Here is a 16556-nt window from a genome sequence, read left to right on the forward strand (position 1 = left end):
ATAGATTGAAAATGATCAGCCAAATTAACGGGTTCAACCGCAGAATAGAAGTTTATGCAAGGATATTAATGAGTTTGTTACCAGCAGAAATTCAGCGCCAAATGGAGTGCCATTGCATGTGTTATGTTAAATTACAAACTTTTGTATGAATTCTCATTCATGGGCATCCTTCGGTTTGTATTAATGAGCGTGACATCTGCACTAGAATAACAGACAGTTGAATTTTACTATCCACATCCTGGGGGTTACCATTGATTAGAAACTGAACTGGCCCAGCCATATTCATGATGTGTCTACAAGAGCAGATCAGAGGCAAGGAATTCTACAGAAAGTTACTCACCTCCTGACTCCCCAAAGCCTGTCCACCATCTACATGGCACAAGTCAGGAGTACAACAGAATACTTGCCTGGATAAGTGCAGCTCCGGCAACAAAGCTCAACATCATCCAGCACAAAACATAATGCTTCATTGACACCCATCTCCCATCTTAAACATTCACTCCCTCCACCACAAGCTGGTTTGGGGCAGGTTTAGCACAGTGGGCTAAACAGCTGGCTTGTAATGCAGAACAAGACCCAGCAGTACGGGTTCAATTCCGTACCGGCCTCCCCGAACAGGCGCCAGAACGTGGCGACTAGGGGCTTTTCACAGTAACTTCATTGAAGCATACTTGTGACAATAAACGATTATTATTATTATTATAAAGCGCACAATGGCATCTACAAGATGCACTGCAGCAACTCCCCAAGCCTCCTTCCAGAGCACCTTCCAAACCCGTGATCTCTACCACCTAGAAGGACAAAGGCAGCAGATACCTGGGAACCCCACCACCTGCAAGTTCCCCTCCAAGTCACTCACCATCCTGACTTGGAAATATATCACCATTCCTTCACTGTGACTGTGTCAAAATCCTGGAACTCCCTCCCTGACAGTACAGTGAGTGTACCTATGTCTCATGGACCGCAGCGGATTAAGAAGGGCAATTAGGTATGGCCAATAAATGCCGGCACAGCCAGCAATGTCCACATCCCATGAACGATTTTTTTAAAAATCAGACTGATGCACAGGGGGTAATTTACATTTCTTCTGCCGGATGAAAATGGGTGAAGAGATACGTTAAAATTTAGAAGTGGTGACTCATTTATCTGCCCCTGTGGATCCCTGCTTGCCGCCATATTGACTTTTGGAACTTTTATTGGAGACCAAGGTACCTGCCTGATTTGGGTGGGTGGCTTATGGAACTCCGCATGTCGTGAGCTTGGGGATGAAATCTCTACGGTGTATGAAAGACACCCCACCTCCTCCCCAAAGGGGGCTATAACAAAACACAGGATAGACGACTGTTATCATTCGGCTCTCTAAACCTCTGGTGCTTAAGAGGAAGAGGTCCCGAGAGATGAGTGCTCCTTTGGGCTCTGGGAGAATAACATGGGTCCCTGACTCTGTAATGTAGCTCCACTCTCTGAATCCCTCTCACTCTGTCCCTTCCTCTGGACTCACTTGTCCCCACCATCCAGATCCGGATCCATGTCAACTGACAACCTGGGGATTGGTGATCTGCAGCAAAACATTGAAGAGGCAGCTGGTCTGATGTATGCCAATGAGGTCCGCTGTAAAAGTGGAACTGGTGTCCAAGGCCACCTGGAGGCTCTCTGCATTGAGCAGCCCCCCCCCCCCCCAACCACCACCACCCCTCCCCCACCCTCACCTGTGTCCCTCCGTACAATAGCAGAACATCTTCCCACCCCCCAGGGGTTGTTTCTGGAGCAACAAAGGGACTGTGCAACCTGGCAAATCCCTCGAGGCTTCTAATGAAAACATTACTCCGAATGGCTGAATCCATCACCTCTCCGGCTCTGCAGGAAGTCCAGCCCTCATGTAAAGTAAACTTTGTTTTAACTTTTGTTGTTTTTGTTGTTATTGTTTCAGCATTAAGTTCAGAGTCCAGACAGCAAACAGTTGAGTACACAGAGCCGATTGTACTCTGTGGCAGCCCTCTGCGAAAGGTTTGAGAAACTGAATAATTTGGATGTTACAACATGCAACCTAGTGGCAAGTTCGAAGTGTGCGCCGGACTCTGGAGGACTCAGGCTCTCATGTTGCAAGACTAACTCATCAACTCTGATCGCACGCACACCAAACTGACAGGTTTGGAGATTGAGGGACACCCAAATGGATTATCCCACATTGTCTAAGCTGGCAATCAAATCCTGGTCGCATTAAAGTTTGTCTTAACCTGTTCTTGAAGTACAAGGTGCAGGGTTGATATCTGTGACTCTCAGGTAATTCCGGAGTCGTGTGTCATTCAGACACATTTGGAAGGCTCCACACGTTTCGACCATTCTCTCAGGGCATCTCCATTCACCCAGTAGCACAGACGAGCTGTTACTGAGGTTTGGTGTGCAATAGCCATGCTTTGTGTTTGTTGGCACTGGATGCCATGCTGTTTCTGCCAATGCAATGAGCGTTTCCACCGAGCAAACTCCAGCTAGTGCACATGCAGTGGGTTCACACTGACCTCCGTCGGGTTCGGAGGCGCTGGTTGAAGGTGGGGCATCCAAGGGAGGTGGTGCTGCCAGGGGAGGAGAAGACAAAGTTCTCTCGTGCACTCAGTGACATCTCATCCACCTTGAAGGAGATGGAGTTGAAATAAACCGGGTTGGTATGAGCGCAGAAGGAGCCAGGGTGGAATCCAGTGGGACTTTCGCAGTCATCAGATCGGTAGCACATACAGGAACAAAGAGATCCAACATCCGAGGCAGGTTCCGGCAGACTCTCACGCCTTATCTCCACCTCCCCCTCCATCAGTGGGATCAGATTGCTCCTACTCTGCCCCTCCTCTAAGGGCAGTAAGACAGTGCTCCTGCTCCGAGTGTCCTCTCCGGTGCTCGTAGCCACATGGTCCCTATTCCCAGCACGCTCCTCCGCATCTCTCTTCTCATCTTCTGAGTTCATGGTGAGGAACCTCAACACCACCAGGTTCAGGAAGGCTCCAATCACAGTTAGCCCAACCAGAATGTACATGAAGCTGAATGCCACATAAGGGGGCCTCTTTTGCAATGCTTCATTGTTCTGTAAAGCCACAAAATCCCCAAACCCAATGGTGGTAAGAGTTATAAAGCAGTAATAATATGCATGGAAGAAGGTCCAATCTTCGAAGTGTGCAAATGCTGCGGCTCCAATGCATAGGGTGCCCAGGCATGAAAAGAAGCCAACGGTTACCATGTTCTCCATGGAGACCTCGGTCTTCTTCATTCCCAGGCATTTCTTTATTTTCTTCAGCAGGTATCTGACAAAGGTGTTCATGCGTTCTCCCAGACTCTGGAACATCACTAGCGTCAGCGGAATCCCCAAAACTGCATAAAACATACAGAAGGCTTTGCCAGCATTGGTGCCTGGAGCTGCGTGACCATAACCTGTGTAAGAGCAAAGAAAAAAGACCAATTGTTAGCACAATTTTAAATATGTGATATGTAAAAACTACTATTCCTTCAATGGTTCAGCTAGTTCATGCACTGTCTTTAAATGAGGCAAAACAGAATGATCTTCTGAATAGAACACAGTCTTGCACTGTTAGCTGATCACACAAAGAATTGTCCTGCTGTTGAAAGAGAGGTAAGTGCATTCCACCCTCTCAGTGCATTCCAATCACTCAACCATGTGATTGCAATGCACTTATTGTTCTTTAATGTGGTTAGGGTTAGTATTCATTGGGGTTTCAGCACTTAGAGCCACTCGTCCATGAAGGGAGATGAATGAATCAAGGCTGCAGTTGGTTTGTGGAAGCTGTCCATCACAGCCCACTACTAGAAAGTTCTGAATGTTTTACAGCTAATGGGCAGGATTCTCTCAACCGGGGGCGGGGCCGGGGAATCCCTGCGACCAGCGCGAATCGGGTCACACCACCCCGATGCCGGGATGCAATTCTCCGCAGAGCTGAGAATCGGCACCATTGGCGCTGGCGTGGTCGGTGCGGCGCCGGTTGGGGGCCGTTTTATGCGGCCCCCCCCGCCGATTCTCGGCCCGGGATGGGACGAGTGGCCGCAGCAAAACACCCGAGTCCCGCCAGCGCCGTTCTAGTCTGCTCTCAGCCAGCGGGACCTCGGTGTGGAAGGGTCCAGGGGCGGCCTGTGGGGGGGAGGGGGGATCGACCCCGGGGGGGGGGGGGGGGGCTCCATTGTGGCCTGGCCCGCGATCGGGGCCCACCGATTGGCAGGCCGGCCTCTCAGGCTGGGGGCCTCCTTTCTTTTGCGCTGGCCCCTGTAGCCCTGCGCCATGTTGCGTTGGGGCCGGCGCGGAGAAGGGAGCCACTGCACATGCGCGCGTTGGTGCTGGTGCCACTGCGAATGTGCGGACCCCGCGGCGCCCTGTTCACGCCAGGATCAGCAGCTGGAGCGGCGTGGGTCGCTCCACATTTCCAACGGCGTCAACACTTAGCCTCAGGATCAGAGAATCCCGCCCAATGGATCTGAGGAGTTGTAACACGGGTCACTGCTCTTCTCCTTCGAAGAATGGACAGTGGAACTTCCAGGTAAGTGTTACAGCTGTAATTTCTTTTCATTGCCCCTGTCTAGACACAGTCCTCAAGCTCCCAGGCAGGAGGTCTCTTTTCTGAAAGGTGGGGTCTGTGGGGGAAAGGGCTCCCTCTAGTCAGGGTGGGTCCATGTGGGGGCTCCTTTAGTTAGGGGTCTCTGTGGGGGGGGCTCCTTTAGTTAGGGGTCTCTGTGGGGGGGGCTCCTTTAGTTAGGGGTCTCTGTGTGGGGGCTCCTTTAGTTAGGGGTCTCTGTGGGGGGCGGCTCCTTTAGTTAGGGGTCTCTGTGGGGGGGGGGCTCCTTTAGTTAGGGGTCTCTGTGGGGGGCTCCTTTAGTTAGGGGTCTCTGCGGGGGGGGGGCTCCTTTAGTTAGGGGAGTTCCCTATTACAGAGATCCCTGGACGGGGTCTCTCTATTAAATGCCGCCCGGGGGGGGCTAGTTGGGGTTACCCCCGTATTTGGGGAAAGCGGGTGCACCCAGGCAATCATGGGGGGTGATGGGCAGCTGCTTTGCAGTGCTGAGAGGGGTGAAGTTCATGGCTGATTTACGGTGTGTTTGTGGGGGGGGGGGCATTTGCTCAAAATGGCGGCCTGATAGCGGGCTTCCTTCGGGAATCCCTCTTATTCCTCGCCTTGCATAAATTTGCAAGAGATACGGAATTGCATCCTGATTTGTGTTCCCAGGGGGATCGTAAATCACTTGCAATTCTCCAACGGGAGAACATAGGGCGGGATTCACCGCCCAGCACCACCCGATTCGTGAAATACAATCGGTGGAGAATTCGGTGTCAGCCGAAATTGAGGTTGGCGGCCGGTGGCAAACGCAATGCCATGCTCCGGTCCCTCGTGGGTGGCGTGAATGCGTTCTACGCTGTACGCCCGCGTGAGCATGCAAATGGTAGAGTAAAGGCCGTTGGCATATCATTGACGGGCCCCCCGGCATTATCCAGCCTTCCACAATGCTCCACCTCCACCAGGAGGAATTGCCAACGGTGAGGTTCACTTGTGGTATTTCAAAACGGGAGACAGGCCTAGTGGTTGCTGAGGACGAAAAGAGTCCAACATTGCTTTAGTTTGCTGACAGTTGTTCCGCTGGCCGGGAGGGGGGCTTCAGTCAGGGCTGGGAGTAGTGGGAGTGGCCAGGAGGTGGGATGTGGTGTCAGGGTGGATGGCCAAGCACCACCATTGCCGCAGCCTACAAGGCAGCCATCCGAATGCACACACTGCTGACTGCCCACTAGGAACTTAGCGCCACGGATCGTATGAATGCCCTCCCAGGCCACCTCCCTAGGTACCCTCTGGCCGCAGCTGACCAATCAACGAGATGGGCGTGGTCCAGCACAACCAGTGCCATCACCTTGGCTGGGATAAGAGTCAGCATGCACTCCAATTGGACAAGTTCTACGTGGCACCGATACCAGCCCATTAACGAGGCCTGAATCGCTCCAGGACCAGCACCGCATTTGTCCACGGAGAACACTCGGATTCAGCCTCGCCGTCTGCACTGAGTCTCTCAAACTGAGAATTTACCCCTCTCGCCTGGCACATGAAACATTACCGTTCGTGGAGCCACACTGCAAATATCAGCATGCCTCTTGCAGGGTGGGGGAAAACTCACAAAGCAGGCCTCACCAAGGAGGGAGATTAATTTACAAATTGAGACGTTTCATTTGGAAAACACTGAATAAAACAGCTATCCATGTTACCATGAGTTGCTATGGGAGACACTCTTACACTTTACTCACTTTGCTTTTCTGATTTTGTGAAACTATTTGAAGTGGAGATTTGAGTATTTTTAACACACTTAAGTAGTAATTGAGCCGGTGATTGTAACAAAGATACCGCTGCTGGAATAAAATAACCCTGCTGAGTTCTGATGTAAACATTCACATGCTTTAACAATTTCCCGTTTGATAATTAGTGGAACACGCCTCTGGTTGGTACACATTTTAACAGTTTCACAATATTATTCATTTGTAATATAAAATCAATTTATTTTCTCCCCAATTTCCTCTCATTTTCTTCTTCAAGTTTCCTACTGCCAGTGGTTCGAAGCCACTTCAATCTCCAAACAACAAATATTCACATATGATTATGTGACAGGGATGGTTGTAGGCTATTCTACTGTGGGATGCATCAACGCTGAAGCTTCCCCTGCCCCCTTGAACCCACCACCTCTCATGTGACTATACTCCCCCCGGTCCGCCCCAACGTACTGAAGTCCCTGAACGAGATCGCTGGCTCAGATTGAGCAAGCTTCTGATCCAGGGTTTGTGAGGAAGCCGCAGGTTTCTGGATCGTGAGCGGCCTCAATGGATGGGTTTGTCTTCCCTGTCTGAAAGTTTTGAATGCTCATAACGTCCTATCACTTACCTGTGTCTCAGTCCCAGTCCTGACATACACCCATTAAATCCACCCTGGGAACACTTAACACACCGTTTAGGAGAGAAATAGAAATTTCTGCAGGTGACACATTGCAGCCTGCAGTTAAAGATATTGAGAGCTGGAGTTTATTCTGTGCCATTAGATGCCACATTCTGGAGAGGCTGATGTGCCAGAGTCATCAGTCTACACTTGACATTCATAACCGAGGGCGCAATCGATCAGAAACGTTAGTAAGTGTCCTCCGTGGCGGGTTTGTCTGGGAGTTTCCCGCTGCCTCTGTCGGTGAGTTCCCCAGCACTATCTAACCACACTTAGTCACTTTTTGGGGTCCGGGGGACCGGTTTAGCCCAAACTCACAATTATTTTCATCACTGGGCAGCTGAACTAACTGGCCAGCCGGCTCCTCAGAGATCAGGCTGCCAGTTTGAAATGATGCCCAATCTCTGGTGAGCTGGCGGGTCCCCCCCCTTCCCCCCCACCCACGGGCAATATCAGCCCCCCCCATATATATGGGTATTACTTCAAAACCCCAAAGTGAGGACACCCTGTTATGGGGTCCCTGAGGGCTCCCCATCTTCAGGACCCCCACACCCTCTTACAGGACGCCCCCCCCTTCCAGGACACTCAGCCTACACTCTGCCAACCACCCAGAGGCCACTAACGGCCTGCCCTGTACCCCCCACCACACTTCATACCCCCCTCCACCCTGCTTTCATCGGCATGGCCCCCTCAGGCCCGGATCCTTGGCAAAGACACCCTGGCACCAGGGTACCCTGGCACTGCCAATGCTGGCACCCTGGGAGTGCCCCCGGTTTGGCACTGCCACTCTGGCAGCGCCAGGGTGACAGCGCCAAGGTGCCAAACTGGCGGTTCCAAAGTGCCCGCATTCCGAGGGAGAGCCAGGGGACCACTCTGCTTTGACCACCCAGGGGCCTCCGATGGCCCAGGAGACCGTCCCAGGTGTCGTTCGGCCTGGTCCATGTTTGTGGTGACCAATGCTGAACGACTCCGGGCTGAGGCCTCCCTGGGGAGGTCAGTAGATTCCGAAAGGCCGGAATATCGTGGGTATGTTTACAACCTATATAAGCCCGCGGGGTCTGGTTCCGCCCATTGTGGGCGGGATTCTGTTTGTGCCACCTCACGGGACTTGAGTAGATCTGGCGAGGTGTTGTGGCTGCTGGGAAGCCTGTGGGAGACCTCACCTGGAATGTACCGGCAACGTCGCACTGCCGTTGGGGCGCAAAGAGACAGGTACATCGTACCCAGAATGAATGAAAAATGTTCATTCACACAGCACCTGTTTATGACCTCAGGATGTCCCAACATAGTTGGCGGCAGCCAGTGAACTACTTTTGACGTGTGGTCCTTGTTGTAAGGTAAGGAAAATAGCAGTCAATTGATGCACAGCAAGCTCCCACAAACAGCAATGGGAGGACAGCCAGATCATCTGTTTTAGGGATAAATATTGTCATGAAAGAGATAAAACCCCTCTGTTCCTGTTCAGATAGTGCCTCAGGATCTTCTATATCCATTTGAAAGGACGCACTGAGCCTCAGTTTAACACTCTGGGCGTGGTTTAATGGCCGCCTAGCGCTTAGGTGGGAGTGTGACGAGGCCATTAAATCGCGGGAGAGGTCAAAATCAAGAACAACGCTGAGCGCCAATCGGTTTACAATCTAAGCGGCCTGCTCCCGTTGGTGAAATCAGGATCTTGCCACGGCGTGTTGAAAAACCAATAATCACCATTTAAGGTCAATCTCCAGACAATTAGCACGTGCAAAGCCCTATCTAATGGCCTCCCTATCTAATGGCCTCCCGTGATCTATTTGCCCCCCCAGCAGGTGGTCCTGTGGGCACCGATCAGTACACCTTTTAAAAAATGTGAAGCTGACAGGAGGGATGCTGGGGGGACCCAAGGAGATGGGAAGCCACCTTCACTCCCAGGCAAAGAGCCCAGGGGCACTGGGTGTGGCTGCCCCGGTGCTCGGAGGGGTGTAGGGGAGCCTCCATTTGGGGTGGGCCGCCATCGGGTGGGGGGGGGGGTGTGATGATGGTTGTGGAGCAGTGGGGGGGTGGAGTGGCCGCCCATGGCCTGGGCTAGGCATCTGAAGCCATACCAACCCCTGGACCATGTGGTCCCATTCTGGGGGCAACCCCAGCCCAAGTCCACCTGCCCCACTGACCACCCATAACTCCCACTGACTGCAGAGGCCTCTGGTCACGCGGCTGAAGGTTACTGATAATACGGAATTGGGTGCTGTGGGGTGGGGCAAGAGGCCTCCAGGACTTCCTTGTCCGGGGAGATGGGGCAGGGGATTCCGCACTGCTCCCATGCAGACGAAAGTGGCAGAGGAGTCTTATTGCTCAAGGTCACCGATTTTTAATAATTTGCACGTGTCCCCAATTGCCCCAATCCCCCGATGGTGTCGCCCCACTCTCCCCACCCCTCCCAGACACTCCTCCCACGCCTTTCCCCTCCACCACAGCACACCCAAGTGCCCCAGTCCCCCCCCCACAGTGCCCTCTCCGTGATCCTCGACCTGCTTAGCCTTCCGTGTCCCACCGTTGTGTCCAGGACTGTCCCCAGGATGCACATCAGAGGTAGAGGCAACCTGCTACCTATCGCATCCCGCGGCCTTCAATACCACTGGTGGGCGTACCCTGGGAGCTCTGGGCCAGAGGGCCCCGCCGCACTTGCCAGCAGTGCCACCCTGTTCCAGGTGCTGACTCCGCGATGCACCATTGTCAGTGAGGTGGGTCTTGGGGGAGTGGGTGGCTGCCGATGCCCTCCGTAGAGTGACTCCGGGTTGGCACCCAGTGCCCCCTCCACTTGGTTGGTGTCCATTGGGCCCTGGGGTTCACCCCAGGATGGAGGGGCAGCTGGATCGAGCCTGGTTGCCCCCGTGTCAACTGGCTCTGCCAGGCCTGGCAACTCCCCAAAGCCTGCAGTACAGTGTCGCCGCCTCATGACTGGGACATGCTCTGGAGCCCCCAAGCAATGCCCACCTAGGACAGGGACACGCCCCGCAACACCGCATCAAGGTCTGCCTGGTGCTGGGCTGCATCCCCCGGCAACTGGGACACGCTGTCAAGGCGCTCAGCCATGGCCGTCACCGACTGAGCCATGCCGTGGATACCAGGCTCTCCATTGCGGTGGCTACCCTAGCAGTGTTGGTCTCGGTGCCATGCATTGCCGGCGCCATCTCCTGTGCCCACAGTCTCTGGGACTCCTCCAATCAGCTCTGGACCTGCTGGAGCATGGTAGCACAGTGATTAGCACTGTGGCTTCACAGCTCCAGGGTCCCGGGTTCGATTCCGGCTTGGGTCACTGTCTGTGCGGAGTCTGCACGTTCTCCCCGTGTCTGCGTGGGTTTCCTCCGGGTGCTCCGGTTTCCTCCCACAGTCCAAAGATGTGCAGGTTAGGTGGATTGGCCATGCTAAATTGCCCCTTAGTGTCCAAGAAGGTTAGGAGGGGTTTTTAGGTTATGTGGATAGGGTGGAAGTGAGGGCTTAAGTGGGTCGGTGCAGACTCGATGGGCCGAATGGCCTCCTTCTGCACTGTATGTTCTATGTTCTATGAGTGTCGCTGACATCCCCCTTTGAATCTCGTGGCCACACCTTAGCGTCTGCATCAGCTGCAGGTAAACCTGGTCCTGAAGCTCAGCATCTGACTGGGACCCAGCTGGGTCCTGGGTACCAGCAGACCACCGACTGCTGTCTCGCCTGGGGGTTCCTGCCTCCACCTGACATCAGCAGCTGTGTGCTGCTCATCAGATTGTGCCCCAGAAGCCTGACCACCAATGTCGCTCACTGAGATGTGTGTCTCTGGTGGAGGGTAAGGATGACAGCTGCGACGTATCCTCGGGCCTCTCTTTCGAGGTGTTGTCATGGGAGGCACGGGGAGGGGACTACCCGGATGGGCCAGCACTGTCGGATGAGGATCCTGCGGGAGAATGGACATGTGACCAGTCGGAGGGATGGGTCGTTGTGTGGCAACATCTTCTGCAGGGACATAGATGGGGCATCGTTAGCCACACGCGTCGTTCATCGTGGGGTGTGGGGGAGCCCAGAGGATGGGGGGCTTGGTGGGGTGGGGTTCGGCAGGGGTGGTGGTTGCTGTGTTACATAATTTGGAATAACACAAGCTGCCACTTGAAGCAGTTTTGAGTAAAAGATGCTCCAGACTTTGAAGTGAGTTCAATGTGTTTTATTGAACTATTAGCACAGTTCTCAATGAGTTCGACTCTCATGCTAGTCTAATAGTAGTAACTCAGTCTAACTGAACCAGCCTTGCTCTAAGCCATGTGTTGGGGTGTGATGCTGAGGATACACCCTGTCTCACTCTGTAGATGTTGGTCTGTGGAAAGAGGCGGGGTGTGAGTGCCTCATCCCTTTTATAGTGAGATACCACCACTCAGTGTCCTGACTGCTCATTGGTCGTGTCCTATTCGATGTGTTCATTAGCTGCATGTTTGCATAACATGACAGTGGTTGGGGTGAAAACCTATCTGGGTCATTAATGTCCTTTAGCCAAGCCAATCTGCCGCCCTTACCCAATCTGATCGATGTGTGATTTCGACCTGCAAAGTTAATTCTGTTTTTCTCCATGGATGCTGCCTGACCTGCTGAGTATTTCCAGCATGTTCTGGTTTTAATCCCACAGTAATGTGGTTGCCTGTGAATTGGCAGAGCAAGCCACTCTGCTGGAGTCAGGGAGCATCAACACCTTCTCAAAGGTAATTAATGATGATCAGTAAATGCTGGCCTTACCAGTGGCAGCTACAGCCCACAGACAAATTACAAATAAATTACCCACTTAGCTCCCTAGCTCTTTATATTCAAACCTCACAAAAGTCTCGCAATCTCAGTCTCGATCCATAAAATGTAGGGATGAGAGTTTCAGATTTCCTCCAACCCCTGCCTGAGAAAATGCTTCCCGAAAACATTTCGGAATGGTCCAGAATTTAGATCCATTGCTTCTGCAGTTTCCGCCCATCAAAAGAAATAGTTTCGCTCTCTCCACCCTACTGAAACTTTCTAATATGTTAAACACCTCAAGCAGATCATTTTTCAACTTTCTACATCCAAGAAAATTCAAAATAATTTTCCAGCAACCTCGTAATTTAACCCTTTCATCTCCCGTATCTCTCTGGTGCATCTGCCCTGTACCTCCTCTTGGGCCGTAACTTCCTGGCTCCCCAGAGTTGGCTTTCCAGGGCACCCCGAAGATGCCGTTTTTGAAGGGGCGGAGCATCGCAAAAGCGGTGCCACCCACGACTTCGGTGCAAATCAGGGATTCGGTGTCGGCGATCGGAGAATCCCATTTAGTGTCTTTGCTTCAGATGGGTATATCCAGTATTCTGCTCCCCTTCAAACCTTGTTTTCAGTTCGAGATTTTTACTATAGGTTCATTCCAGTCTCTGTAGTTTCAGAAATATAGCAGTCACAGCCTTTCTGGAGAGAGAGAGGGGGGAGGTCTTGCCTATTCCTGCAGCCAGTAATGGTTTTCCTGTAGATCCACTCATTCAAGTTCCCTGCAGCTCCAGGAATACAGCCTTCCTGGAGAAATGTGGTGGGAAGAGAATAGAATATTGTCTTTATGCTGCAGGAGTCAAACTGAAACTCCTTGGGACTCTGGAAAGCATTCCACTGTGATAGGATACAATCACCGCCCATTATCGGGCTGGGTACAGCTTTCTGGCCCACTCATTGGCCACCGGCTAATCAATCAAACCGAGTTCCACCTCAACTCTCGTTGGTGCCGACAAGCCTGAAGCCTCCTGTTCAAACCAGCAGGAAGTAGTATTCCCTCCGGTAACTTCTGAATTTTGCTGCTTGACTTAAAGATACATGTCCAAATCATCCACAGATCAAATATAGTAATGGTAAAATAAAAGGAAGGGGAAATTCGGGAATAAACAGGAAGGACCCTTGCATATTCCCTCCCAAAAAGGCTGAAACTTCAGAGCACGGAGGTTTCATTATGAGGTAGGCAAAACATAAATCACAAACGCATATCCACCCAGTCCATCCCCATTATACAAGTTCTCTTCTTATTATCTACATTGGTAGTTGCCAGCCCTTAAACCTGTGACAGAACATCCACAATCACATTATTCTCCCCGGGAATATGTACAGTTGTAACACTGAACTGTTGTAACAATAAACTCCAATGGAACAACCTTCTGTTCTGGTAAATGCAAGTGGATTATGGTCTGTATAAATGAAGCTTTGTTGATTGTCATGTCAGTATATATTTTAAAGTGCTGAAGGGCTGGTAGCAAGGCTTGCTTTTCATTGGTGGAAACCTTTCATTGGCACGGACTTAGTTTTTTCTGAAAAATACCCCACAGGCCTCTCTATTCCTGCAACGTCACCTTGTAGTAGCAATGCCCCTCCCCCCCTGGTCACTGTCATAGGTTTAGGGGTTATAGGGATAGAGCGGAGGAGTGGGCTCCTTCAGAGAGTCAGTGCACACTCGATGGGCCGAATGGCCTCCTTCTGCACTGCAGGGATTCTATGCGTCTCGGCGGTACATGATGACAAATGCCACAGGGGAGTGTATGGGTACACTACACTGCCTTTCGGGCTATCATTGCCTTGTGCCATTTTCCAGCGAGTTACGGAAAATATTCTGTGGGACTTGCCATGCATGGCGGTCTATTTGGATGATGTTTTGCTCATGGGTATGATGGAACGTGAGCCCTTGAACAATCTGGACGAAGTAATAATAATAATCTTTATAATTGTCACAAGTAGGCTTAAATTAACGCTGCAATGAAGTTACTGTGAAAATCCCCTCGCCGCCACATTCCGGCGCGTGTTCGGGTACACGGAGGGAGATTTCAGAATCTCCAATTCACCTAACAAGCACGTCTTTTGGGACTTGTGGGAGGAAACCGGAGCACCCGGAGGAAACCCACGCAGGCACGGGGCGAACGTGCAGACTCCGCACAGACAGTGACCCAAGTCAAGAATCGACCCTGGGACCTTGGCCTGGTGAAGCAACAGTGCTAACCACTATGCTACTGTGGTACTCCACTGCCTTTTGGAGACGGGCCAACACCTCAAGAGAGAGAAGCATGATTTTCATGCCAAAGAAGTTGTTTATCTGGAGTATTGGAAGGTCTATCCCCAGGAGAGGACAAGCTATACGCCATCAAACAACCCGCGCACCGGAAAATACAACGCAACGGTGATCGTTTCTGGGACTAGTAAAATACTACGGCAAGTTCATCCCAGGCCATCCTAGCCCCCTGCATGCCCTGCTTAAAAAAGAATCAGGAGTGGGCGTGGAGAGCACGACAGAAAAACATTTGCTGACGTGAAATGGCAGCTGACATCATCTTGCTGCCGCACTCCCATCCGGCCAAATCAATCCTACTCACAGGAGATGCCACGCCGCAGGGCATCGGTGCCGTTCTACCACATCAGATGTGCGACTGCAGGGAAAGACCAATTGCATTCACCACGAGAACACTGGCCGCGGCTGAGCGCAATTACGCGCAGATCGTGAAAGAAGGTCGAGCCTTGGTCTTTGCTGTAAAGAAGTCCCATCAGTGCGTGTGTGGGCATCGTTTCACAGTGATGACTGACCACAAACCGTTGTCAGGACTCGTCGGAGTGGATAAAGACATTCCGCTCACAGCATCGGCCAGAATCCAGAAACGAGCCGTCCCATTGGCGGCGTACAAGTACACGTCGGAGCATCAGTCAGGGATGCAGATCATTAGCGTGGATGCAACTCCCGCTGTCGACCTGACCACCAACTCCCCCCAAAGCCGATGAAGTCATAGCCACGTTGCACTTCATGGATATGTTGCCCGTTACAGCGGCCCATATATGTCGCTGTATACAAATGGACCCCCTACAGTCCAAAAGTTCTCCATCTAATACTGCATGGGGGCTGGCATCGTAAATTACCCGGCCAGTTTGAGTCTTTCACCACTAAAATAGCAGAGTTAAGGGTGGAACACTGCATTCTCCTCTGGGGGACTCGCCTCGCGGTCCCGGGCAAGGATCAGCACCCCGTACTGAAGGGCCTTCATAACAGACAGCCGGGAGAGTCCAAACTGAAAACACTCGCTGGCAGCTACGTCTGGTGGGCGGGCCTAGAGGCAGATATAGAGCGACTGGCCGAACAGTGTGCCAGGAACTGCTGAAGCTCCTGCCCGCTACACCTTTTCATCCCCGGGGAAACGCCGTAACGACCTTGGGTACGGCTGCCCGCCGACTTTGCTAGCACTTTCCAAGGATCCATGTTTCTGAACATAATCGATGCACATTCAAAAAGTCCGAAGGTCCGCAGGATGCCGTCCACGACTTCGAAGGCGATGATTGAGATTGACTCTTGTTCAGCACACGCGGTATCCCGGATGTGCGGGTCACCGACAATGGCACGCCATTTATGAGTGAGTTCGGGGGTTTAATGGAAACTAACGGGGTGTGACCCATCCACGCAGCCCCATATCACCCAGGTTCGAATGGGCTAGCTGAAAGAGTGGTGCGCGTGTTCAAGAGAGGATTGATAAAGCAGACATCGGTCTCCCTCGCCTCGCCAGGTTCTTATTTTGTTACTGATGTGCCATCAATTAACACAAGACGAGTAGTGAATGAAATTGTGGCTTTAATAAGCTAAACAGAAAGCCTCCTGGCCACTGATCCCAAACTGGGGCAGGGCCGGAGGTCAGCCACCTTTATACCGAGCCCGAGGGGAGGTGGAGCCATCAGGCAGTGGTTTACCACAGTTACCGGACCACTCCACATGCCGCGGCCAGCATAGTACCGGCAGACCTTCGGATGTGTCGCAAACCTCGGACCAGCCTCAGCCTTGCTTTTCCAAATATTGCCGGAAAAATAAACCGCGGTCAAGAGCAACAAGAGCATTGTCCAGACAGGTATCAAAAGACCAGACAGTTCGTACCAGGTGACACAGTCTACTTTAGGAACTCCGGTGACATTGCCAAGTGGGTTCCAGGCACTGTACTTCGACAAACGGGACTGATATTGTATCAGGTTCGGGTACAGGACCATGAAATGAAGAAGCGCCAAGATCATCCCCACATCAAGAGGCCAGCAATATGCAAACCTAATCCACAGGGGCGGGTTTCAGCTCAGGTAACCCCGGCACTAGCAGCATCGATGGTGTTACCCCAAGAGGGACCCGGTGCAGAAATGAAGGAGGTCGAGGTTTCTGACTCTGACATGGAGATACAAGATCGGAAGCTTCTGAAGGTGAACAGGCCAATGAGGGGCTACCAGTGGTCATCCAACCTCCATGATCAGTATGGAAACTGTGTGGAAAGAAATTCCCAATGGTGGGGCGACCTTGAACTAGGGGTCATAGTTTGAGGATAAGGGGTAACCTTATAGGACTGAGGTGAGGAGAAATTTCTTCACCCAGAGAATCTGTAGAATTCGCTACCACAGAAAGTAGTTGAGGTCAAAATGTTGTCTAATTTCAAGAAGGAATTAGATCTAGCTCTTGGGGTTAAAGGGATCAAGGATATGGTGGGACAGCAGGATCAGGGTATTGAACTTGACAATTAGCCATAATCATAATGAAGGGCGGAGCAGGCTCGAAGGGCTGAATGATTTCTTCCTGCTTCTATTTTCTATGTATATGGCTATGTATATGAA

General features: G+C 51.9%; 1 protein-coding gene across 1 annotated transcript in view; it reads right to left on the bottom strand.

The window, feature by feature from the left end:
• Window positions 1-2509: 2509 nt before the first annotated feature.
• Window positions 2510-16556, bottom strand: part of LOC140428915 (potassium channel subfamily K member 9-like) — a 41396-nt gene continuing 27349 nt past the window's right edge. The window contains exon 2 of the mRNA XM_072515562.1: window positions 2510-3417. Within this exon, the coding sequence (XP_072371663.1) occupies window positions 2510-3417 (908 nt within the window). The remainder of the gene's footprint in view (window positions 3418-16556) is intronic.

This window comes from Scyliorhinus torazame, chromosome 8 (assembly GCF_047496885.1).
Source record: "Scyliorhinus torazame isolate Kashiwa2021f chromosome 8, sScyTor2.1, whole genome shotgun sequence".
NCBI lineage: Eukaryota > Metazoa > Chordata > Chondrichthyes > Carcharhiniformes > Scyliorhinidae > Scyliorhinus > Scyliorhinus torazame.